Source organism: Electrophorus electricus, chromosome 1 (genome assembly GCF_041902795.1).
Source record: "Electrophorus electricus isolate QZ-2024a chromosome 1, ASM4190279v1, whole genome shotgun sequence".
Classification (NCBI taxonomy): domain Eukaryota; kingdom Metazoa; phylum Chordata; class Actinopteri; order Gymnotiformes; family Gymnotidae; genus Electrophorus; species Electrophorus electricus.
Window position 1 is genome coordinate 42,196,485 of NC_137497.1, and position 23,982 is coordinate 42,220,466.

At 41.0% G+C, this 23,982-nt stretch overlaps 3 protein-coding genes across 12 annotated transcripts in view; 1 reads left to right on the plus strand and 2 right to left on the minus strand.

Annotated features, from left to right (window-relative positions):
• Nucleotides 1-1,204: 1,204 nt before the first annotated feature.
• Nucleotides 1,205-5,965, minus strand: c1h8orf89 (chromosome 1 C8orf89 homolog). Of its 4 annotated transcripts, none has more exons than XM_081720579.1 (8): nt 4,377-5,965; nt 4,097-4,270; nt 3,483-3,590; nt 3,056-3,191; nt 2,548-2,652; nt 2,391-2,446; nt 1,955-2,160; nt 1,205-1,634 (listed from the first exon to the last, which is right to left on the minus strand). In XM_081720579.1, the coding sequence occupies exons 1-7, from the start codon at nt 4,396-4,398 to the stop codon at nt 2,021-2,023; spliced, it is 741 nt and encodes a 246-aa protein (XP_081576705.1). In that variant the 5' UTR covers nt 4,399-5,965; the 3' UTR covers nt 1,205-1,634; nt 1,955-2,020. The 4 variants fall into 4 exon arrangements, with proteins under 4 accessions (XP_081576705.1, XP_081576710.1, XP_026879758.2 ...); XM_081720584.1 differs by having other exon boundaries at nt 4,097-4,210; nt 4,377-5,960; XM_027023957.3 differs by having other exon boundaries at nt 4,097-4,198; nt 4,377-5,958.
• Nucleotides 5,966-6,122: 157 nt separating this feature from the next.
• rdh10a (retinol dehydrogenase 10a) lies at nt 6,123-16,847 on the plus strand. The gene is made up of 6 exons (XM_027023956.3): nt 6,123-6,992; nt 7,542-7,771; nt 13,228-13,326; nt 14,558-14,703; nt 15,033-15,164; nt 15,275-16,847. Exons 1-6 carry the CDS (start codon nt 6,707-6,709, stop codon nt 15,396-15,398), a joined length of 1,017 nt encoding a protein of 338 aa, XP_026879757.1. The 5' UTR covers nt 6,123-6,706; the 3' UTR covers nt 15,399-16,847.
• stau2 (staufen double-stranded RNA binding protein 2) overlaps nt 16,767-23,982 on the minus strand; it is a 65,556-nt gene continuing 58,340 nt past the window's right edge. For 5 of the 7 annotated variants that reach the window (XM_027023972.3, XM_027023970.3, XM_027023973.3 and 2 more), the window contains 2 exons: nt 22,464-22,552; nt 19,510-21,024 (listed from right to left, as the gene is read on the minus strand). In XM_027023972.3, coding sequence (XP_026879773.2) covers nt 20,931-21,024; nt 22,464-22,552 — 183 coding nt within the window. In that variant the 3' untranslated portion in view covers nt 19,510-20,930. Of the gene's footprint in view, nt 18,174-19,509; nt 21,025-22,463; nt 22,553-23,982 lie in introns of those variants that run through there. The other 2 variants (XM_081720546.1, XM_081720567.1) reach the window with 2 other exon arrangements.

The window sequence follows — 23,982 nt, forward strand, 5'->3', positions numbered from 1 at the left end:
GCCCCCAAGAAATTCCTGTGGTGGTTGGTCATTCTGTAATATCTGCCCGACTGCTGCAGGGCACGGAACAGGACAGACAGACTCCCTTGACTTTGTGAAACATTGAATGACATTGAACGTAAAAGACAATGGTGGCACTCACACATAACATTAACAGTGAACATCAACATACTTAACGCTAACAATAAAGACTGTAACATTAACACAGGCTAGACACACATGGATACTAACATTATACTCAGATGCTAACAAACAATGACCAACAGTGAGGTACGCACTGACGGGGGTTTAAATAGACTGACAAACACTAAACGATAAACCCTGCCATCACGGGGGTGGGGGGGGGTTGCGTCCCGTGACAGGTATATTAAATTAGGTATAGTTATGTTAATTTGAATTAACATTCTATTACACTTATCCATCAGAAGTAATCTGCTTATGTAAAACATATTTACTTATCATTGTGTCTGTTCATTTTGTTAATGTTGGACCTTAACACACACATTCAAGAATAAATACTATATGATAATATGATAAACACTAGATAAAGATGATGGTTCTAAGACCCATTTTCATTTGTCCTGCAGAAAACAGATTTGCGTTGCAGTTTATAAGCCTATAAGCCATTACAGGCCTATTTCTGACATAGGAACTACATAAGTAGAACTGCCTCTGGAAGTTGTCGCAGGTTTACATATAAACATCAGCTACCTGGAGGGTTAACAGAAAAAAGGCTCTTTCCAATACAAATGATAGTAATTCATTTGCTTCAGGAAGAAGAAATAATTCTATGCACCTCAAATTATAACAAAGTATTAAATAAATCACATGTATGAGTATCACATGTATGGGTCCATGTCATACAGAAAGACATATCAGACCTCCAAAATGTGGACTTTTTATATAACAAGTATAATGTGTGTGTTCACTTGCACACACGTGTAAGAGTTTTCCACAGACATACTCAACATGGATAATTTAAAATTTTAGAAATGCAAGCTACTCAAATTTTATGTAATCAAAGAACTGCACATTTACCCAATTACTGATTGCTACATAGCTCCTGAAAGTAATTGATTTGATGCCTACAACCTTCCTGTGGGCCATGAAGAGGAATTATTCTCACCAGTTGATTCACAAGAAGTTATTACAATAATCCCTTGTATGTTGAAATATATATAAAAGTAAATAAAAAACAAAAACATTACATTTGCAACTTTATTTTATTCAGTGCTGGTATATAGGCCTCCCCCAATTTCCATGACAAAAAAACAGATTGGACCCACTATTGTGTGCAAGTTGTAAATGTGAAGACTACAGACATGTCCAACGACACAGTGCTGCACAGGAATGCTGTAATGCAGCTGGGTTAAATCAGTGGTTGGACTGTCTTCATAATGTGAACAGCAGCCAACACTATTAAAAATGAATTCTTACACATTTTTGGACTGAAACAAAAGGTAAACAAAGCATAAGCATTAAACTTTACTATTCAACATATCTGCCAGTATATTCTCAAAGAAGGGTGTCTGTAAATGTTGCATGTCTTCAGATTACTTGCTGATGCTCTCAAGGGCTGCACTCCAAACCTCACTCTCCAACCTTTACTTAGTGACTCCAGGGTGCTACAGCTCCTTAAACAGTAGATAAAATTGGTTATTATTGCTGCATACTCAACTGTTTTGAATAAACATGGAAAAAATGAATATGAGGAACAGAAAATTCCAGATAAACTGTTCCAATACTAATGTTAATCTTAAATACTTATACGTGAAATCCATGTCTGGCTAACAAGAAGTGTTATGATTACAAAACAATAACAGTCATAATTAAATGTGACATTTTGTACTTTGGCCTGTGCATTGTTTTGAGAATGTGGGCTTGTCATTAGTCATTATGCATTAGCAGGGGTGATAGTCCCCTAACATTTGCACTACATTATGTTTTTCCTTGCCTCTTTGTTGCCATCTCTTTGGCACTGTACAATAAGCTCTTTTTCTCTGTGAGCAGTAGTTTTTCGTCAGGACTCCTGCCTGTGGCTCTTTTTAGGATTTTTACTCTTCTCCTCGTGCACCGTTTCCCCTTCCAGAGAGGAGATCTCCAGAAGCCTCTGGAGGAATAGTGCTGGAGCCCCTGGGACAGGATCAGGGTAGGACTGGTCTGCAAAACAATCCCAAAAAAAACCCAGCCTGCTGAAAACAATGGCATCTGACTTAACATGCACTTAACAGTTGCTCTTGATATACCACCAAATTAAAGGACTGTCTGACCAATGGCAGGTAAAATGTCCTTAAAACAATCACTAAATGCATAAGTGCATTTGAAAATAATAATTTACTTACTTACAAACACTATGCGAATTAGTGCATATGAAATAATGATGTGCTTACTTGAGGTGTTAAATCCAGCGGTGAAGTGATTACATCCTCTTTTATTTACCCTTGGTCTGCAGACCAGTGGGTTGCAGTAAGTAGTTATATTAGATTTTAGCTTCTGTTCAACTGGGAAAACAATTTATGACACATTTTGTTGGGCTGTGTTAGTCACCTGTTTTTGAAACCTCCAGTAACATTGTTCCTTCCACTGATAGGTGGGGTGGTAACTGATAACTTAACTGATGGGACTGACACTAGACCATATTCCTCATAGGACCTGTAAGTGATACACAGAGTATTAAGGTTTTCACCTCAATTCCATAGTGTAACTCATTACATAGTATAGAATAGTCAGGTCCAGAAAATAGGGTCAAAATACTAGATAAAGCAGTCAGTGAAGGCAAAATCCAAGATCCAGACACCAGGCAGAGAAGTAAAAAAGAAACGCACACACAATAACAGAGCACTCAGAATCGCAGTAGAGAAAGTATGGCAAGACTTTGCACTGAATCAACCCAGATGCCAGGTTTAAATATTCATTCTAACAAGGTGATTGTGTGAAACAGTCCAACAGACTGGTTACATTGACCTCGGCAGTCGAAGAGGGGAATCACCAGGGAGGGACATGACACGTAGTAACCATCTAAAAATGATGAAATGCTGAATAATGAAATACTAACCCAAAACTACAGGGCTTTGTAATTCCATAAAATAGTTGCTTCTGATTCAATAACTTGTTTAAAATGTGTGATTGATGATTTTGGAAATCCAGAGAAACCGGAGGCAAAATAGATGTGGGTTTGACGGGTTCGCCATCTATTGAATAGAAAAAAAAATTAAACATGTTAGATCAGTTAATTATTTAGTTAGCAACATAGAAGACTGTAACATCATCAGTTGGCAAATTACTGGCAGTCTTTGTTCTGTTTTGATAGTACAACTGTTTGTCTTCATCCACAAACTAATTCCATGTTAGTTTTGTTCAAAGATAATGTAAATCACGCTTATTATTATTATTATTATTATTATTATTATTATTATTATTATTATTATTATTTCCTATCTTACAGAGCCATTCAAGCTGTCATATCTGAGGAAATAAAATACCTTTGAAATTATTCTTGGAAAACATTCCATTTCTCCATCTCTTATCAAACAGAAAATTATGTCCACATGTATCAGTATTTGTGCTTTCCGGGACTAGTCTCGTCACCGCTACAAGAAAGAGAACACCTGAGCACTTCGTACAGAAACAAAACGTGGAAAGGATATGTACACATCACACATAACTCCTTAAATTTGTTTTAACCAATACATCCGCAAATACCGGAGGAGTATAAATCTTCCGTGGTCACAACTGTCTATTAGTCTCGTGAGAAAACGGTAAGGTATATTACCTGGCCGTGTGGGTGGATGGGACCCTCACATATCCCTCAATATTATAATAGTTAGGCCTATTCGAGTAATCCTACAGTCCTATAGGTTTACTTACATTTAGAACATATAATGTTTAAGCTTAACTGTTGGCACTAAGTTAAACTGCTATGGTTATCCCTTCAGTAGTGTTAATAGTTAGTCCTGTATTTGTAAATTATTTTAAATCCTCCATTAAAAAGGCTAACATAGAAATTGATGTCTTACACAAGACTTGGCTAACTGGCTGTTGTGAGAGTATGTGAGGATCTGTTCGGGTTACCGTAACTCTATCCTGCTCTACTTACATCTTCGGCTGCTGGGACGCGTCTTTTTCCCCGAGGACGCATTTATTCTGAATTCTTCAGGCGCTTTCCCCACAGGCACTAATCTGAAGGTGGAAATGTTGTCTGCGAGGTTTTCTCGCAGGTACGGAACACAACTTTGATTAGAGTCCAATACTTCAGCAGGTACTGTTACCACTTTCGGACAAACAAATGCTCGCATTTCAGCCACTTTGAAGACATTGCCTGTAAGGTTTGGTTCGCGTGAATGTTTTTTTTTTTCTTTTTTCTTAAATATACTTACTTATCATTCTTTGTAGAAACATTTTGACTTTGGCTGGCGACTTTTGGCGAATTATCTAGATAGTTATTTAGCTAGCCAGCTAGCTTGTCTGCCATCGTGTTCCTGTAGTCCCATGATGAGTACACGTTACTAAGTTACCAGCACAGGTTACTGTAGTTACCAGAGTTCAATAGACCTTCGTGATGGGATACTCGTGTTAAACACAACAGTGTATGGCCTAAATGCACTCATTAACTCGATAGTGCATTTGAAGTCAGTTCAACACGTTTCAAATAGTTGGAGACAGTATGATTGCGAACTTAATTGGGGTGTAAGAATGCAAAAATCTGTTCTACTGGACGGAAAATCTGCTAAACAGAAGCATGAACCCATTCAGCCATGAGTCAGATGATAAGCGGCCTTCGGAGCTTTTCCCCCGTATGAGTCAAATACCTACTCGTGTACGCTTTTACACATATGGCCAAGTAATTAACATATAACATATGGCCATTTAATTTAGTTCAAATAGCACGAGGTAAGTAGAGAAAAATAAGCCATAATGCGACAGATATCTATTAAACGCTGTAGAGGGTAGACCATTGTTAAATTCATTTTGCAGAGGTCTCCATTTCATTCCACAAAATGTTTCATAATGTTAAGATGGTATGGCACACGTTGGAAACCCGTTAGATATAAGACTGCTAGCGTTGTAATACTCAGGGTATTCATTCGTTATTACAATGTACTGACATACGAAGTTAGTGTATTCCGCTTTAGTTTACTTTTAATATATTTAATATTTTTACTTTTTTTTTGCTGACAGTCTATAAATTGTGACACGTTATAAACGCTATAAATTGTGACAACTCATTTACAGCCATTTTCATTTTGCTGTCCACACTCTCTCACCCTATCTGTGAAATGGGTGAAGTCTGCCATCTCAAGTTCTATAGAAATGGAAAGAGTGCACTGAGGGTATAAAACACAGCGGTAAAGAGCAGTCAGTGCACAAACACACCACAAGATGGCCACCTTGTACAGCTGTTTCTAAGTGCCAAATAAACCTACAACTCTTTCTAGCCTTCTGTACAGCTTTCCATGTATTGTATAGCAATAGGTCTAACAAAAACGTTCCGCACACACTTCAGCCCATGTAGTTAAAAGAAAACACAAGAGGTTTGGATTTAGAGTTTATAACAAGTTTATGTTGCGAAAACGAGATCTAATTAAAAAAAGTAAGTCTTCCTAGTTTCATTTCTGATCATCTGAGGCGATAGAGAATTCACATCTTAGTAAATGTGAGTGAGTGAGTGAGTGTGCTTGCCAGCAAGGTCCGTGAAGTTCTTCTAATCAGTTTCTGTTCATCGTATTATGCTACCTGCTTCTCGCTGACACACTACTTGGGAGTTGTTGGGAGCACAAGTGTGTCTTGCATTGTCAAGCATATAAAACAAATATAAACTAACGAAGCTGTCATTTCTTCATTGTAAAACTAACCCTTCATCCCAATCCGTGACAGGGAGCAGGGTGTTTGGACCAGTTCAACCCTATCTTAATATGCTCCCATATATTCAGGTATAATCTACACAAAACAGAATTTCCTAATACGAGATCGTTTCATGTCTCTGATTAACTAGCGCGAAGTCGACTTACATTTTCGTCAGGCATTCGAGACAATAGCCTAGCTCCTGGGGTCCTTTTTCTGGAGTCTTTGGAGTTTTTTTTTTCCCTCTGGAGTCTTTGGAGTCTTTAAAAAGAGCCCGTGCGTGCGCGAGGTGTTGAGATCAGCGCAGAGCTGTCATTCTCGCGCGAGGGCTCTCGAGATTGCTTCTGCTCACGAGCGCAGTCGGATTCTACCAGTGGATTAGAGAAGCGCCTCGCCGCGCGCCGCTCGCAGCTTTAGGAAAAACAGTTTGCTTTCGTGCTTCTTTCAGTTCTCGCAATCCGACTTTGTCGTTAAAGACATTTTGCGCCTGCCGTAGGCTTGATTATTGAACTGTAGGACAAACAGAACAGATCTGGTCTTATCCGCTGTCAGTTAGGTTCTTGTTATTCAATTTTTGACTGTTTAATATGTTATTTTATGAATTAATATATGGTAGAATTGAATATAAAAGCAAGCCTTTATTCATTAGTCTACATGAAGTGATTTGCCTATATATGGTAAACCCATAAATAACATTTTGTGAATTAAATTAAGGTTTGCTATTTGATTTGCGTTTGTTAATCACTTTCAGGGTATTTGTGATAGACGTTCATTGCTTTATTATCTAGAACATCGTGACTATATTTAAACTAAATCAAATTGTGTTTATTTTCGCTTGCTTCTTGGTTTGAAAATCAAAGTAGCAATGATTACCATTATCGCGGAATTCTTCGTGGTCATTTTAAAAGTCATTTGGGCCATTTCGATGGCTGGGTTAAAGTGGCTGGTGCGCCCGAAAGAGAAGAGCGTGGCTGGGCAGGTGTGTGTCATCACCGGCGCCGGCGGACAACTCGGGCGCCTTTTCGCCAAGGAGTTCGCCCGACGTCGGGCGATCCTCGTGCTCTGGGACATCAACAGCCAAAGCAACGAGGAGACTGCGGACATGGTGCGACAAATCTACCGTGAACTCGACAGTCCTGTGGCGAAAGAGGGTAACGGACCTTTCTCCCCTCTTTCTTTCTTTCTTTCTTTCTTTCTTTCTTTCTTTCTTTCTTTCTTTCTTTCTTTCTTTCTTTCTTTCTTTCTTTCTTTCTATCTATCTATCTATCTATCTATCTATCTATCTATCTATCTATCTATCTATCTATCTATCTATCTATCTTTTGTAGAATGATAGTGAGTGTACAACCTGTATCCTAAATCATATTTAATTTCAGAGTTTTAATTTGCATGTTACCTAATATACTAATTAGTATTTAGTTCCCTTAGAGAGAGAGTTCCCAAGCAAGCTGCAAATCCATTCATGTTGGCCTGTCTAGAATAATTGTGGTATGATTTGATCAAATATGTAATAAAAATATTCCAGGGAGGATTAGGCTTCATTTGAGGAAGCAGTTGTGGAAGCATGATTGAATGGGTCATAGCCTGTTTGAGGGAAAACCTAACTGTACAATTGTAAAACCTAAGTGTAAGATGTGTAGCCAGATAAAGGTCTGACTTTATGTCTCAGTGTGTGACTGATCCTTTGGGTGTGTTTTCAGAAGCTGGGGTGGAAGAGGTTCTTCCCATCCGGCCTCAGGTCTACACGTACGTGTGTGACGTGGGGAAGCGTGAGAGCGTGTACTCCACTGCAGAGAAAGTTCGCAGAGAGGTCGGGGAGGTCGACCTGCTGATCAACAATGCTGGCGTGGTGTCTGGTCACCACCTGCTCGAGTGTCCGGATGAGCTGATTGAGAGGACCATGGTGGTCAACTGTCATGCACACTTCTGGGTGAGCTCACACAGCTCTTAGTCTAAATCATTTGCTGCTAAATGGTTAGATGCTTGTCTGTTATTATCAGTGTTTCCATGCCAGTGCTTTTTACAGCTGGAGTTATTTGTCTGTCCTACAGTGGAGAATCACTGTAGTGTTCAGATCGAATCATTTGTTGAATCCATGATCTTTCTTAGCTCCGGTATTTGTGCTGGTTCGCAGCTGGAAAGGATGTTGATCTTGTGTTGTATGACTTTTTGCATTCGTACTTGACAGACAAGAGTTGATGTAGGAAGCATAGGCGAGTGAATACCTGATGAGCATGAACAGAATTCCTTTGCAAAAGAGCAAAGATGATCCCACTTCCATCCAGATCACAGAATCAGTTAAATGTCTTAGAATGCAGGTTTTGAGATTGCAGTTATTTGCCTAATGACAAATCATTCTTGTGTCTCAAAAAATTAAATGTATTTTTTTCTCAAGGAGGGCGATAATAAAAGTTGTTCAGCCCTTTAGAGTATTTCTCAGTATGGGTAGCTTCTAATAAAGCTGCACAAAGCTATCACATTATTGCCATTGGCCCCATTTCAGAATGCAGTAAGAACATGGCCCTATTTCAGCATGCAATAAGTATAGTACTATTTCAGCAGGCAGTTATGGTATGGTCTTTTATTTTAGCATGCAGTAAGGTTATGGTCCTATTTCAGCATGCACTAAGAGTGTGGTACTATTTCAACATGAACTAGGAATGTGGTACTGTTTCAGAATTAAGTAAAGTTATGGTCCTATTTCAGAATGCACTAGGAGTGTGGTACTATTTCAGCATGCAGTAAGGTTATGTTCCTATTTCAACATGCACTAGGAATGTGGTACTGTTTCAGAATGCAGTAAGAGTATGGTCCTATTTCAGAATGCAGTAAGGGTATGGTACTATATCAGCATGCAGTAAGGGTATGGTCCTATTTCAGCATGCAGTAAGGGTATGGTCCTATTTCAGCATGCAGTAAGGGTGTGGTACTATTTCGGTATGCAGTAAGCGTATGGCCCTATTTCAGCATGCAGTAAGGGTGTGGTACTATTTCAGCATGCAGTAAGGGTATGGTACTATTTCGGCATGCAGTAAGGGTATGGTCCTATTTCAGCATGCAGTAAGGGTGTGGTACTATTTCAGAATGCAGTAAGGGTGTGGTACTATTTCAGCATGCAGTAAGGGTGTGGTACTATTTCAGCATGCAGTAAGGGTGTGGTCCTATTTCAGCATGCAGTAAGGGTGTGGTCCTATTTCAGCATGCAGTAAGGGTGTGGTCCTATTTCAGCATGCAGTAAGGGTGTGGTCCTATTTCAGCATGCAGTAAGGGTATGGTCCTCACCCATACCAAGTAGAGTGCACTCAACCTGGGGTTGTTAATTAAAAGTCCATTGAAGGGCATATCCTGCTCGGGGAGGTGCCATTTGGACAAGGCCATTCTCATTGGGCCTCTCTCTAATTAACCTTATGTTGCTAATGAGTAAGCCTGGAATGCCTGCAGGCTACATTGTCTTGGCCAGACCACCCTGTGGGTAGCCAGTTTGCTTAGAATCACGCTGAGCTGAAGTCACACTTTTGCGGACATTTGTGGGGAAGATCCCAGCAGAACAGGTTGTTTGTTTATTAGCGTGCCGGGATTGTTGATGGCTGGCATGCAGACATGTGGGGCTTCACACAGAGGAGTGGGATCAGGACACTTCAACAGGGCTCCCTCCAAGCTCCACAAATAATGCATTACATGAATGGGAGGTGTGATGTATTGCCATGTATTGTAATTTGGTGCAAATGTTATTTTATTTTAAATTTGTGTTTTTTCCCCTTAGTTTCTTTCATGCAGGTATGATATAACACATTTTTATCACTTAAGGAATAGTTTATAATGCTTTGAAGTGGGTTTTAAGCAGTGGACTGAGTGTGAGTGAGCTGGAGGGTGGCGAGTAGCATTAACATCATGTGTTCAGTGAGTTTTGAGCTGGATCAAACAGACGCACTTGCTTGTGGGGAAGCTGGAATCTTTATTAGTCTTGTGGCCATGTTTTCTTAGGCCTTGTGCTCATGTGTGGTTTCTTTCAAGGTGAATGCAGGTTGCAATGAACATGGATTTGTATAGGGTCCAGAGTGGAGGATGTGGTTTCTAAACCCACAAAAGCAGCTGGGCCAACTGTACTTTCTCATCATACATCTCTGGCATTAAAATATGGAAGTGTAATTAGGCACTGCATGCACATGGTTTTGCACACAATACTACACGGAACAGATTTTTCTTTTTTCTTTTTTCCCTCAACATATTTTGGATTTATTATGAGAGAAAACAGTGTAATTATGCAATGTTTCAGTTATGAGCATCATAACCTGCTTTTCCTAATGAGCTGGGTGTTGCTCTCTTTAATCTCGAGTGTTGACTGTCACCGGGACTGCCACTCCAGTGCCTCATTCTTGGCTGTGTTTCAGAAAGTCCACAGTCCAGATGGTCCTCCTCTTCATTTTGCTGGATTGTGTTATGGGAATGCAGCGGTGCTGTTTTAGCCAAAAGGAAGTGAGGCCATTATGAGAACACGCCAGCCTGCCAGAGCCTGTGCTCTCTCTGGACCCGCTACTCAAACACTGCTCAGTGCTCACACACACACAGACACAGACACACACACACATACACACACACAAACACACACACACAGGCCAGCTGCACAAGAGCCGCAGTGCCTGCAGCCGCTCACACTGAGCTGACTGCCAGTCTCCAGAGTGGTCACTCTCTGAGAGCGGAGCTCCAGAGTGGTCACTCTCTGAGAGCTGGTGTTAAGTGCTGTGTGTTGGGCAGTTCCTCCATTGTTCTTTCTGAGTTGCTGTCTGCAAGGGAACCAGGTTATGAGCCATGTGTGGCCAGTGGACAAATCCACAAGCATAACCAGCATAGCTGCAGCGTGACAGGGAGCGCGTGCTGGAGAAAGCAGAGACCTTGGATCAGCTCCCTGCAGAAAAGCATCAAGGCAAAAGCAGAGTCCGAGATTCTGCCTGACCCACCTATGGTACAATTGCTTTCTTGTCTTGCAAACAGCTTGACAAGATTCCAAGTGACAGGATCCAAGTTCTCCTGCTAGACAAGGAGAATGGGACAGGCTGCAGAAGGATCCTGCTGGGGTCTTAGATGGTCTTACTGGATACTCTTGCACATGCGCTGTCACTTGACTTTGAAATCCGCTTATCTGTGATGTTCTTTTACAGATAGCTTTGTTTTAGTTAGCGTTTCTGAATTGGTTCATTTTAGATATAAGGATTTTTCTTCCAATCGGAGAATAAATAAAATGTCTGTTGTCCAAGTGTAAAGTATCTATTTAGTACTAATTTAATCAAAGAACAGCCATCTAGCTGAGCTGTAAAAATGAGAAATGAGAAAAATGAGAGAGCAATGTCTGAGAAATGAGAGAACATCCATTGTTGAGCTGTAAAGGAGCCTAGATTTATTTATTTCTAGATTTATTTATTTCTAGATTTATTTATTTCTAGATTTTTTTCTGTATTGCTTCATAGATCAGAAATTGCGATGAAACAAATACCCGACTGATCAGTCAAAGCAGAAGGAGAGAACCTACGAATAAATGGGGGCCAGACCTGGCTGCTTCATCCCGCAGCTGCTTCATTGCTGGTCTTCTGAACGCTTGTGCATATTATTGTTGTTTAAACATTAGCACTAATCCAGGCTGACGCAGTGGCTGAGCAAAGCTTTGTGGGAAGCTGCGCTCTTGAGTTCTCAATTAGGAAGTGCACCAGGCCTGGAGCAAGAACACGTCTGAGGAAGCACTCTGTTGTTGGAAGTTAATTTAGCGTAAACGCAAGTGTTGAGAACCAATTAAGCAAGCCACGAAGTAAAGACATGAACTCGCGTTTGGCTTCACACATTTAGTGTCCGAAAGGTCAGTGAGGCTCCTCCTGTGTTCCCCAAACTGGCCTCAGGGAAGCATTCCACATAAGATTCACTTGAATTAACACACTGATGTTAAGATGCCTGCCTTTTAAATTTGATCAGCTCCCATCATTACGTTAATCTCAGATTAGAATAGACTATGAGCAAGTTGTGAGACTTTTTAGATCAGTAATAATTTTTGGTTTTGGCAAGGGAGACTGCAACAACAACCTACTTTGTTTACCTGGAAACACGGACAACTGTAAACTCAGGCTGCAGCAGGTGGTAGAGTTTCTGGGAAGTGTGGGAGTGATGTGTCTTTTGCAGACCTATTGCTCCATTCACACATGCACACTCTCTGCCATGCTGTTGTTCTCCAGATGAGATTAGCCTTCCTTATAACAAAAAAACATTTTCAGATGAAATGCACAAATGCATTTTTGACTTGCACAGTGGATGAAGATTATAGCTGCTTCTGTCTACAGGCTGGTTTGTCCGTGTGCACTGACCCTGTCAGGAATTGTAATCACATGACTAAGCCATGTGAGGAAGGTAGGCTGGTTCTGCCTGGACGTCCTGAACAGAACTCTCACAGGTGGTCAGACTCGTGTTTAAACGGGCTTCTCCAGACCTAGGACTACAGTAGCTGCTAAACTGTGTCATATGTTTCTGGTCTTCTGCTTGACTGGGGGTCTTCTGGAGAATCCTCCATAATGCCTCCAGTGGTTAGTGCTCAGTCTGAATGGCAGTGCACCTTGATTTCTTTCTCAAAAAATGTCTTTCTTAGATTTAACAGAAGGGCTGAGAATTTTATTTTGGTGGGTATTTTGTTTGTATTACAGCGAAATCGCTTCAACCAGTTACTTGCAATCAGGCACTTTGTATAACTGAGCCTTTCTAGTAAACAGTTAGTAGAGTCAGTCCGTTAGGTCAGCAACAATGGCATGTGGTTTTAGTGGTATTAGACTGGCTATCCTGTGATAGCTTTCGTCTTTTGCACTAAACTGTTTTTAGGAAAAGATGCATACAGTGATTTTAGAGAGAGTGTACTTGTGAAAGGTTTGGAATAAAGACTCATAAAGACAGTTGTCTTCTTTAAATCTGTGCTTGGCGGGTTCCTGCTTGTTCAGTGCAGGGTTTCTTACAAATCTCTCGTTGGGAGGTGGACTGCAAAAGCTAAAATTATTCATTTCACTTGGAATGCTGATACATATTTTTAAGTATGCCAGTCAGCAGACCTAACAGTCCAAGAGTTTTTTGGCTCTGAGATTTTACTACCAGGTTTTACTCCTGGAAGTTATTTGTCCATATAAATAAGTTTTGTGTAAATGAATCTTATTCGGTGCGTGTGAAAGTGGAGCTGTCAGGAAAAGCCTTTCAGACAGAAGTAGAGCTGTTGAACTCCCTCTGCAGGACTACGCGGATAAAGATTGTTTAGTCTTGGTGAATTATTAGTAGAGGGAGGGAGGAAAAAAGCAGGATCAAAGGGCTTTGGCACAGATGAAGAGCATCAACAAAATAACCTCTTTTTCCCTCATCCCCTTCCAGACCACCAAGGCATTTCTTCCCAAGATGCTGGAGATGAACCATGGTCACATTGTGACAGTTGCCAGTTCGCTGGGGCTCTTCAGCACAGCTGGTGTGGAGGTTAGTACACTGCATCCACCAAATAAAGGGAGAGTGTGTTTAGAGACACTCAGCATATCCGATGAACATTTGGAACTGCAGTTAGCTAAGGTTAGTTAGCTCCTCTCTCTCGGTTAGCTCACCTCTGTCACTTAGGCCGCTTACCCCTCTCTTTGTGGCTTTGTGTATGGTGGGGGTGGGGGTCGCGTGTGTGTGTGTGTGTGTGTGCATGTAATTGACAGCAGTTTTTCAAGACTACAGTGCAGGAAATGTTATCCTGCTCAGTAAAGTTCTTGATATCAGAGTGAAGCCTGTAATGACTACAATTATCAAAAGAGAATCTCCAATCCAAGATGTTTTTAAAACTCTACAAATCATGTTGCCTCAAATCTGTGTGTGTGTGTGTGTGTGTGTGTGTGTGTGAGAGAGAGAGAGAGAGTAGGGGCGTGTGCATGAGTTTATTACTATAGCAGGGCTTGGCCTCTCATGGTGCTAAAGATTCTTGTTCTCTGCTGTAGCATTTTAATTCAGCTTTTATTTTTTTATTTTTTTTTCCATTCATTGAAAAATTCTATTCATGAATTCATACAATGAGCCTTTTCTTTTCTTTTCCTTTGCTTTCTTTTCTTTTCCTTCGATGTAAATCCAGTCCGTTTGCTCGGATGGTTAGAGCGGTGCCAAACTGGTTACACTAGCCTGTGCCAATGAAAGGCCACACTGAGTTAATATTCTGCTGCTTGGACAGCTTCCTTTCACTGCTCTCCAACCTGGTGTCATTTTTCCACCAGCCTTTGGGGGGAAACTTTGCCTGTGTTGTTTTGTTCGATGCCCCTATGCACTGGGTTTTACCAGCCCTTATCTTGACTTAGTCTGACTTCAAAGCAGGCAGAAACACAGACATTGGTTCTGACCTATTATGCTTCCATTAAATCCTGAGTGTGAGGGTTTTTTTATGACTTGGCATTAATGCAGTGACTAAGGCAGCCACTGATGTATGTGGCCTCAGTCCAATCTCTTTATCCCTATGTGTTTATCTACACACATCTGTGTTTGACCAAGCTGGTTTTTGAAGATTATGTCCACAGTGAACCACATCAAAACCTTCTTGCAGCCATACATAGCTGAAGAATGTTAGTGAAACTGTAGAAGTCAGCAGTGCTGCTCTGCCTGTCATTATGGACAGAACTGCTTCAGGTACTTTGGTACCATTCGCTTACTTTACGAGGCTCCCCGTCTTTCTTCCTAACTGTAGGATTACTGCGCCAGCAAGTTTGGTGCCATTGGCTTCCATGAATCCCTCAGCCACGAAATCAAGGCTTCCGAAAAAGACGGCATCAAGATGACGCTGGTGTGTCCTTACCTGGTGGACACGGGCATGTTCAGAGGCTGCAGGATAAGGTAACTGTCCAAATGGCGTGATTAGATTTCCAGTGGCCTTCACTAAGGACCGACGTGGACAATAGTGTTCTAGTGCAAGTGGACATTGCTGAACAGTGCTTAGGGTAGCTTTGCTTGTGCCCACTCATGTCACAGTCAGATTGGCTTTCTACTCGCACAATGATGTCTGTACAGAAAGCTCTCGTTTCAAACGGAGCCTTTTGCCTCTTTGACAGGTGCACAGTGGATCTGTTTCCTTTCAATAGTGACTCTGAAAATGGCTCAGGGCTTTTCTCAACTTGTTGGTTTTGCTTTCTTCCTCTGTGCGTCTCCCGTGTGTCTCCGGCCAGGAAAGAGATCGAGCCGTTTATGCCGCCGCTCAAGCCCGAGTTCTGCGTTAAGCAGGCCATGAGAGCTATCTTGACCGACCAGCCCATGGTGTGCACGCCTCGGATCGTCTACATGGTCAACCTGATGAAAAGGTGAGCTGCGGCCCACAGCAAACGCACACACGCGCGTTCACAAGCATGTTGGTTGGTGAAGTTGGTGAAGCGTGCACTTGTTCACGTGCTTTCTCCTCACTCTGTTGCAGCATCCTGCCTTTTGAGGCAATCGTTTGCATGTACCGCTTCCTTGGGGCAGACAAGTGCATGTATCCCTTCTTGGCTCAGAGGAAAGAGGCTATGAACAACAATGAAACAAAGAATGGCATCTAGACACTGGCAGACTGCGGCTAGGCCATGTGTCCTACCCATGACAGAAGACCACTGTGGAAGAGTGCGGATCAGCGGAGAGACTGAATCTAGACTGGTGCGCTTGCATTGAGCAGATGCAAAAGTTTACCATATTGTTCCTCTGGAACAAAGCAAGCTGTGTACTACGCTAATTTCTTTCTTTTTTTTCTTTCTTTTTTTAAAGAACCAACCATCTATATACTGTCAGTAGTTTTGAAATCATAAATGAGGTATTCAGTAATTATTTACATAATGTAGTCACCAGCATTACTTAGTGTCTTTGTGAAAATATACAGTATGTTACTGTATGAGCAGTAAAATCTTGTCACTTTTTTTGTTTGTAGACATGCACTGTAATTACTTAATTTTTCTACACTGCCAATATTATTAGCTAAACCATTACACCACCTCATTTCTCAGAATCTAGAGACAATACCTTATCTGTTAGAAATGACCTGGCGATAAAGCCAATGGTGTCAAAATCTGGTCATGACGCGTCAAAACCACCCAGATTGGTTAAAGCATGTAGAGGAACCAACCCACTTCCTCTGTGCATCATATCACCATGTGATTCCATGTGATTGCAAGTGATGTTTCTGCTCTGCCTGTAAGCAGCTGAATATACTCTCATGGCTGCTCAGACACACTGTGTACACATATGAAGCTTCCACCTCCTTTTCTCGTGTATGCGGTAGAGAGAACTGGACCTGACAGGGTGATTGTCCCACACAGGAGCCACTCTGTGTGCTGAGCAGGTTCTGTTGCCCTGTCACACTGTCCTAAAGGCTGAATGCCAGGGTCAGCAGGCCCAGTGCCCTCACGGAGGGCATTAACTCACTGACATCTGTCCTCATTATAGAAGACCGAATATAAGAACACTGCCCCCACTCTATTGATGTTGGGGGACATTTGGGATATTATGGTTTAGATTACTTTTTGGTAAGCTGGAAGATGGTGTTTATTTTTTTTTTATCAGTATATGATTTTTATCACCAGTTCTCCAAAATTACAAAGGATGAACCCAGGGCATGAATTACAGAAGTATGTAAATTAAATATTCAAAATAAGTCAAAAAGCAATTATTTGAAAGTGTCTGAAATCTCACCGATTGTCCATTATGTCTTTAATCCAACAAGGTCCAGTTAAAATGTTTTGTTTTGCCTTTCTTGGACTATTGACTGCTCTGCGTGAACAGATATTGGAATATTTTTTATGTATGTCAGTTATGAGTTTAACCTACATTCCAACGGGCCCTGTTCCTACACCTCCAGTGATGAGCCTAGGATCGCTACCTCTTCATTTTTGTCAATTGTTGACAGTATGACATGCATCTTCTGTAACTGTAACACTACTCTACACAGGAGTACACTAAGTGATTCCAATGTTTAGTGTCTCTACCTAACTTAAATTAATAAAGTGTTTTAGATTGTCCTTTTATTATTTGTTGTAGTGTAAGGGGAAGAAATCCACCGACTCCACGTGACTATACCTGTGCTTTGTTCTTGGTTCACTCACTGGACTCATATCCTGAACAAAATTACAATTGTTGACTTTTGGTCATGTGCACCCACAATGGTGTTTTCCTACATTTCGTTCTGTTGTCATAATCATTGTATAGCATGAACTTACAAACATTTCATTCAAAAAAAAAAAAAAAGGATTTGTTTGAATGACATTGTGCCTTAATACAAGGCCATCACAGACTACAATCAGAATATCTTAAAATGGTTAATGTTATTTCAGTCACCCCACCCTCTTATGCTATATCTACTGTACCCAAAATCTAAATTTTTCTGTTCAAGTCAAGTGACCCATCTGCCTGATCAGAAAGTGGAGAGACGGAAATGACTATATAAGCATTTATGTGGGTAGGCTTGGATGCTTATCTGGCTCACCTCCAGTAACTGGGCTAGGTTGTAGTGGGAGGAGATGTTGGACTCATATATTCCATTTTTGCTGTCCAGCCCTGTGTTGTCATCAGTGATGTTAAGACTGTAAACTCACTGGAAAATGTTAGAAGTAATGGGCTAGCTTCAGCTGAACATATCAATGACTATCAGTGACAGTCAACATTTCAGCATTACAACAGTAAAATCTCAATAATGACTAATGATGACACTTATGGTGAAAGGGTGACACTGTATACTGAGAATGGAAGCTCACAAAAATGGGAAGTAACAAGAATGTTATTCAACCACTTTCAGTTATGTTTCAAGTTTGCAGAATGTGGGTGTATCACTGCTTTATAAAAGCTGGTATATCCTACAATATATTACTTCTTCATCAGAATCCAATTAAATTACTGAGCTGTTAAATTTAGATTTACATAATATTACAATCATTTGCTTGCTTTGTTTTCAACAATGCAAAGTAGGACATCTAATCGATCCAATTAAACAGGCTTTTATAGAACTGTATCATGCATGGAAAAAGGAGCCATCCATTTCTTCTGCCAGCTGGTAGTCATCCTTGTTCTTTAACGAGGTTCTGAGGGTTGGGGAATGTGTGTGACAGCGTGCTGGGGATCTATTCTGATGCGTGACTAATCGGGTTGACTGAAGCTGTGTTCTGGGAGCTTTAATACAAAAGAAAGAGAAGTGTCCTGACAGCTCTGTTCCCCAGCACCAAATGGTCAGCTCCAATCAGGCTGGTGCTGGAACTGCAGCTTCCACTCTCATGCCGAAAGCTCAGGAAACAGGTCACAGAACCCAGTGACCTGCTAAGGAAACGATTTGGAGTACTGCCAGGAATTCAGAGCTTTGAAAATAAAAAAGTGAAACGCAAGATTAAAATGTTGCACCTTGATGTCAAGTGTCTGAACTACTAATTTCATTTAATAGGGAAACAATTAGCAGTTAAAAGGGTCAGTAAACAGACCAGTGGCAAGTTCAGGTTCCTTCTCTTATTTCAGTGTCTGAAGAACCCAAAAATCCAAATTAATTTCACTCCTTTTAAAAGTATATGGGCTCACTTTGATTTCTGAAGTGCTCAAGGCAGTTAATAGGCTAGTGGCCAGGTCACCCAGACTTTCTCTATTAGCTGAATTTGCTCAGTTTATCTTAATTAAATTGCAGGTCAGCGTAAAACAAAGAATAATTATCATATTCTTGTTGATTTTTTATTTCACCTACAAAAAGCACTCTAATAAAAAGAATAATCTACAAAAATGACTTATATACAAGCTTGACTTCCCCAATATAAATACAGTACATAACACGTAATGCAACACTGATCTTTATAACAACTGTATCTTAGCTAGCAAAAATGAACAGGTATACTAATGCGTGCACACCATCAGATCACTGAATAACATTTGGCTTCCATAATTATGGACACTGGATTGCCTCGGTTACTGGACTTAACATGAACAAATCTTCTCATGTCAATTAAAAAAACAAGTAGGACAGTTTGCGCTTGAGGTTGCATAGCTACACATGCATCTATGTGTTTAGTTTTTAGCTAATGAACACAACAGTGGACAAATGTGTGTGTGTGTGTGTGTGTGTGTGTGAGTGAGAGAGAGAGAGAGAGAGCACGCGCGCGCGAGAGAGAGAGAGAGAGCGAGCGAGAGCAAGTGCTATTATATAATCTGAGAAGGACTCTAAAGAACCCGAAGAGATAAGATTCCACCTGCATAACACATAGCAGAAAGAACTACACCAGTATACTGGCAGTATTGACTGACACCCTTCTTATACTCAACAGCAATAACCTGCAGTACTTTTAGACTTCTGTTACCATGGCTGATCACATATCATTGAAGCTTTAAGTCATTAAGGTAGGGGTTCGTTCACACACAACTCTGAGATGTTACGCCAACACCATATGCTCCAGCAGAAGGCCTGCTGTGACTAATTCACACCATGTGTTGGAAAAAAATAAATAAAAATACAAAAAACAGTTGTGTTGCTACAAAGTGCAAATATTATTTGTCAGCTAAAGAAAATGTTGTTGTCTGTTTGGAGGTTTGTTTGGCTTGGTAGCACTTCTTAATGAGAGCAATGTCTGGATCCGGTTCGGTTTTATATCCCAGGAGCCACTGAGCCAGACTGTGCACACTGTGCACAAAGGAAGAAAGCAAAAAAACATTGGGCCTCATTACGATTGTTTATTAGATTTTTGCTAGAATAAAATGACTATTTTGTATTTGAATCACACTTCCCCAAGGGAGAGCACTGGATCCCCCTCGATTCTCCAGGGTGATGAAATTCTGCTCTATACTTAATAAAGAGTGAAAGAAACAACACAACACTTTTTTTCAACAAGAACTGATGTGATTTTACTGCAGTTCTGAAACTGAAACTTTTATCACACTATCCATTCACACTATGCATTCACAGAGAGAAAAATGCCCTCCTGGGAAAGTGACCAAAACAGATTCAAGTAATTAATACTTATTTCATTGTGTCATGTAATTTGGAAAGAGAACCTGCTTTCAGACAACAGGCTCTCTTTTCAAAGCTTTTCCAGAATGCAGTTATTAAAAGCACTCAGTTGATGCATCAATACAACACACAAACATGGGTGTAGATGTGTTGGACAAAACTGGAAGGAGAAGAACCACAGAAACAGAATTACCAGAAAGCACTAGCCATCATTCTAGCAGCCCAGCTTCCGGGTCAGGAGCAGAGAAGCCTACCCTGGAGAACCTAATGGCCTTGACTGGTCCAGAATAACAGACCACATTCCCATCGCCAGACTTTCTGGAATTCTGTTTTCAGGGAACATCATGTCAGAGGGCAGGGCAGCTGGTGGGCGCTCCCAAAGCCTCCGTTTCCCCTGGTTGGGGGAATGCAGATTTCCTTCAGATTTCTTTCAGTCTCCTGCAGCCAATACTGCTTTGTTCTAACACCAGTTTTATCCTTTTGGGTTTTTTTTCTTCTGCATTTGATACTCTGCAAGTCATACACATCCATATAGATAAATGAATGCTTTATGTCAGCATAAAAGATAAAGCTGGGTGAATATATATGAAGACAACAACTACAACTTTCACAGCACTGCCATTGGTTAATCTTTAAATACTCAAGCACTGTTATTCATAGATTAAGAGGAAAAAAAAGAAAACAATGTACTCTTCCCAAAATAAACTACAGAAGGTTTTTCCCCCAATAATATTTTTTGTATCAATGGCATGATATACATCTGTTTTATCCATACCACTTGGAGACTAGTGAAAATAAAAATCAAAACATCTATCAATTAGGGAATTGCTCTATATAGTCAGTTAAATTTCCCTTGAAGTCAACAGTACCATGCAAAAAATCATTACAGATTAGTCTTTTATATAGATACTTGCTTGCTTGCTTCTTTTAATAGTTAATTTCTCCATAGTAAATAAATGTCGTGTTAAGATAGTGTTGTCTTCACATAGACTGAAAGAATGTTTTTTCCTCCCTAAATCCATCATTTTTTCCTGGGACACATCCACCCTATTGCATGTTGGCGTGTGTGGAAGGATGCAGCAGCTGTCGCCAGGGCTCTGCTGCAGAGGTGTGACACAGGCTTCAGCTCCTAGACGACGACTTTTGGATCCTTGCAGTCCTGAGCAGTGGTGCCTGAGTTAGTCTGTTTACCGTCAGCCCTCTCGGTCAGGAGCTTCGCCTGTCTGCACAGCAAACACAACACATTCGACACTGTGCCCAGAGTCCAGGAGAACAGCTCCACAAAAGAATAACAATTTACAACTGCACAAAACTGCTTGCCTGCTCCAGGAAATTTACTTAGAAAGTGTGCTGGCAGCAGCACACTTCATCTTGACAGTATCCTCTGAATTTAGTAGTACAACCAGAATTCAGATTCAAAGTGTGACCCATGAGAAGGGTAGAGTGAGGCTCCTTTGTTTCATAAAGGTGACAGATTTCTTAGAGGATCTCTCTTCACAGTGACCCAGTCATGCAGTAAAACGCCCCCCCCCCCCCACCCACCAGCCCTCGCGCCCCCTGCCCTCTCCATTGTCCTAACTTTTGACTGCACTGCAGACAGAGGACACTGAAAATAAAGCCCTCTAACCTTTTCTTATGGCACACCTACTATAAAAATATTCTGGAATGGTTGGAGTGGTTTCCGTTTTGGTGTGTCCATCATTTCCAGTGTTATATTTCATTCTTTAGTGCTCTGCTCATCAGATGCAGTAGTCAAAAGGTTGTGCGTGCACACACACACACACACACACACACACACACACACACACACACACACACACACACACACACACACACACAGAGAGAGAGAGAGAGAGAGAGAGAGAGAGCCCTTTTTCCTATAGCAGATGCCTAAATTTTAGCTGGATGGAGATCATGCAAAGTGCTTCCTTATAATGAAATGAGAACTGGAAATGGTTTCCAGCAGAGGATGTTTGTCAGACCCTTTACCATCTAAAGCATAATTTGTGTGTGTATATTTGAGCCACACACCCAGACAAGAGTTCCACCTTTCACAGCTGGTGCCTGACTCTCTCTGTGTGTGTGTGTGTGTGTGTGTGTGTGTGTGTACGTACATGACACAGAGAGATACTGCATGAACTCCAGGCCTTTGGTCAGGTAAATCACTTTACCACAGTGGTTTTATGGGGCATTAATGAATGGGCTGAAAGAACATTAACTACCTGCTACAAACTCATTAAAGCAAAGATCAGCCAACAGAGGGAGTTTAACTAATTCAGTATTTTCAGGTCACAGAATCCCTCACTGCCCAGAATCCATCACTGCACACACTGACTACTGCACACACTGACTACTGCACACACTGACTACATTTAACATACAGACTACTAACTGTTATGTACTCACTACTAACATACTGACTAGTAACATTTACAGCATATGGAACAAAAACTAGAGACTTTCTGAAATCAGTTTCCCGAAACAACGTTTGCTGAAACAACATTAGCAGTTGTGTCACTCATTGCTCGTCTCTAACATTCTAAAAGGACATATCTATCACCCAGGCCAGTGTGTGGCAGAGGGATGGCGACAGGGGTGTTAGACTGGGGAGTGTGTATGTGTGACGGCTGGGGGTGGGGGTGGGGGGCGGTTATGTACATACATTTCACATGATCCATTCTCTACCTTGACGGCTGTGTCCACTGGATCCAGGCCTTGTTCTGACAGCTGTTTCAAGGCACTGAGAGCAGCCTGTGGGAGAGAGGAGCAGGTGGTGTTAGAAGGAGCTGCTGAGTCACACCGCCATCAGCTGCTTTTCAAACAACACCACAGCCCTCAGCTCCGCCTCATGGCTTCCCATTCCTGCTGGCTGAGCAAAGAGACCCTCAGCACAGTAACCACAGAAACCACAGTAACCACAGTAACCACGGACTGGGAAATGGATATAAGGCCCAAAGAAAGTACTGGAAAGTGCTAGAATTGACAAATGAACTGGAACTGCACAATCTGAGTGAAAAATTCCTACAGCGTATTAGCTAGAATTACAAAACACGACAACAGGTAAACAAACCTAAGTAATAGGTAAACGGGCCAAAAGAAGCAGATGTGCAGTCACCATCAATAATCCATCGACAAACTACCATTAGATAATTTTCTTTTCCAAGAATACATTTACAATTACTAAACTACATGTTTTCCCCCAAACATGAATGACTTAATATTAAAGAAAAAAAAAACAATAAAATGAGGGGAGGCAGAGTGCAGTGAAAAACCAACACAGGAGTCTCCTGTCTGCTGCCTCACTGCAGAAGGGTACGCGGTTTAGTTTTCTTTAATTGTGCACTATGTGCACAATTATTAGGCAAGCTGTGTTTTTGAGGATTCTTTTTATTATTGGACAACTACAGTGCTCTCGGTCAATCCAAAATGTTAATAAACCTCAACCCTGAATATTTAAGAAAGTGAAAGTGAGGTTTTGGCTTTCTTAGGAGAATATCTGTGTGCGCATAATTGTTGGGCAACTATTAGTATGCAGAATTATCATATAACTAAATGAAAAAATGAAAATTTTCTCACTTGTTTATTTTCATCTGTTAAAGTGAGAATAAACAAACAACTCAAAATTCACAAATAAACATTTATGACATTTAAAAAAATAATAATTTTTAAAACTTGATTTTGAGTCCATCTTTAACCTGAAAAGGTCCATCTAGCACATGTTTAATAATACCAGGCAATAGCAGTGTCCCACCTCCACCTTCCTGCTGTCTGAGTCAAAGTGGAGCTCTGTGCCTCTTACTGATCCAGCCATGGGCCCATCGATCTGGTTCGTCAAGAGTCACTCTCGTCTCATCAGTCCATAAAACCTTTTTAAAAATCTGTCTTCAGATATTTCTTTGCCCCGTCTTGACGTTTCATCTCATGTGTCTTGTTCAGTGGTGGTCAGCCTTCCTAACCTTGGTCATGTCTCTGAGTACTGAACCCCTTGTACGTCTGGGCACTCCAGGTAGGTTACAGTTCTGGAATATGACAGCATTGGAGCATACTGGGTTCCTGGTCATTTGAGTCTTCTCAAATCTTTGGCAATTAATTTGCGTCTTTTTGCTGGCGACCGTGCTGACTATTTGCAACAAAACGTTTGATGGTTCTGTGATCATGCCCCAATATCAATTTTACGAGTG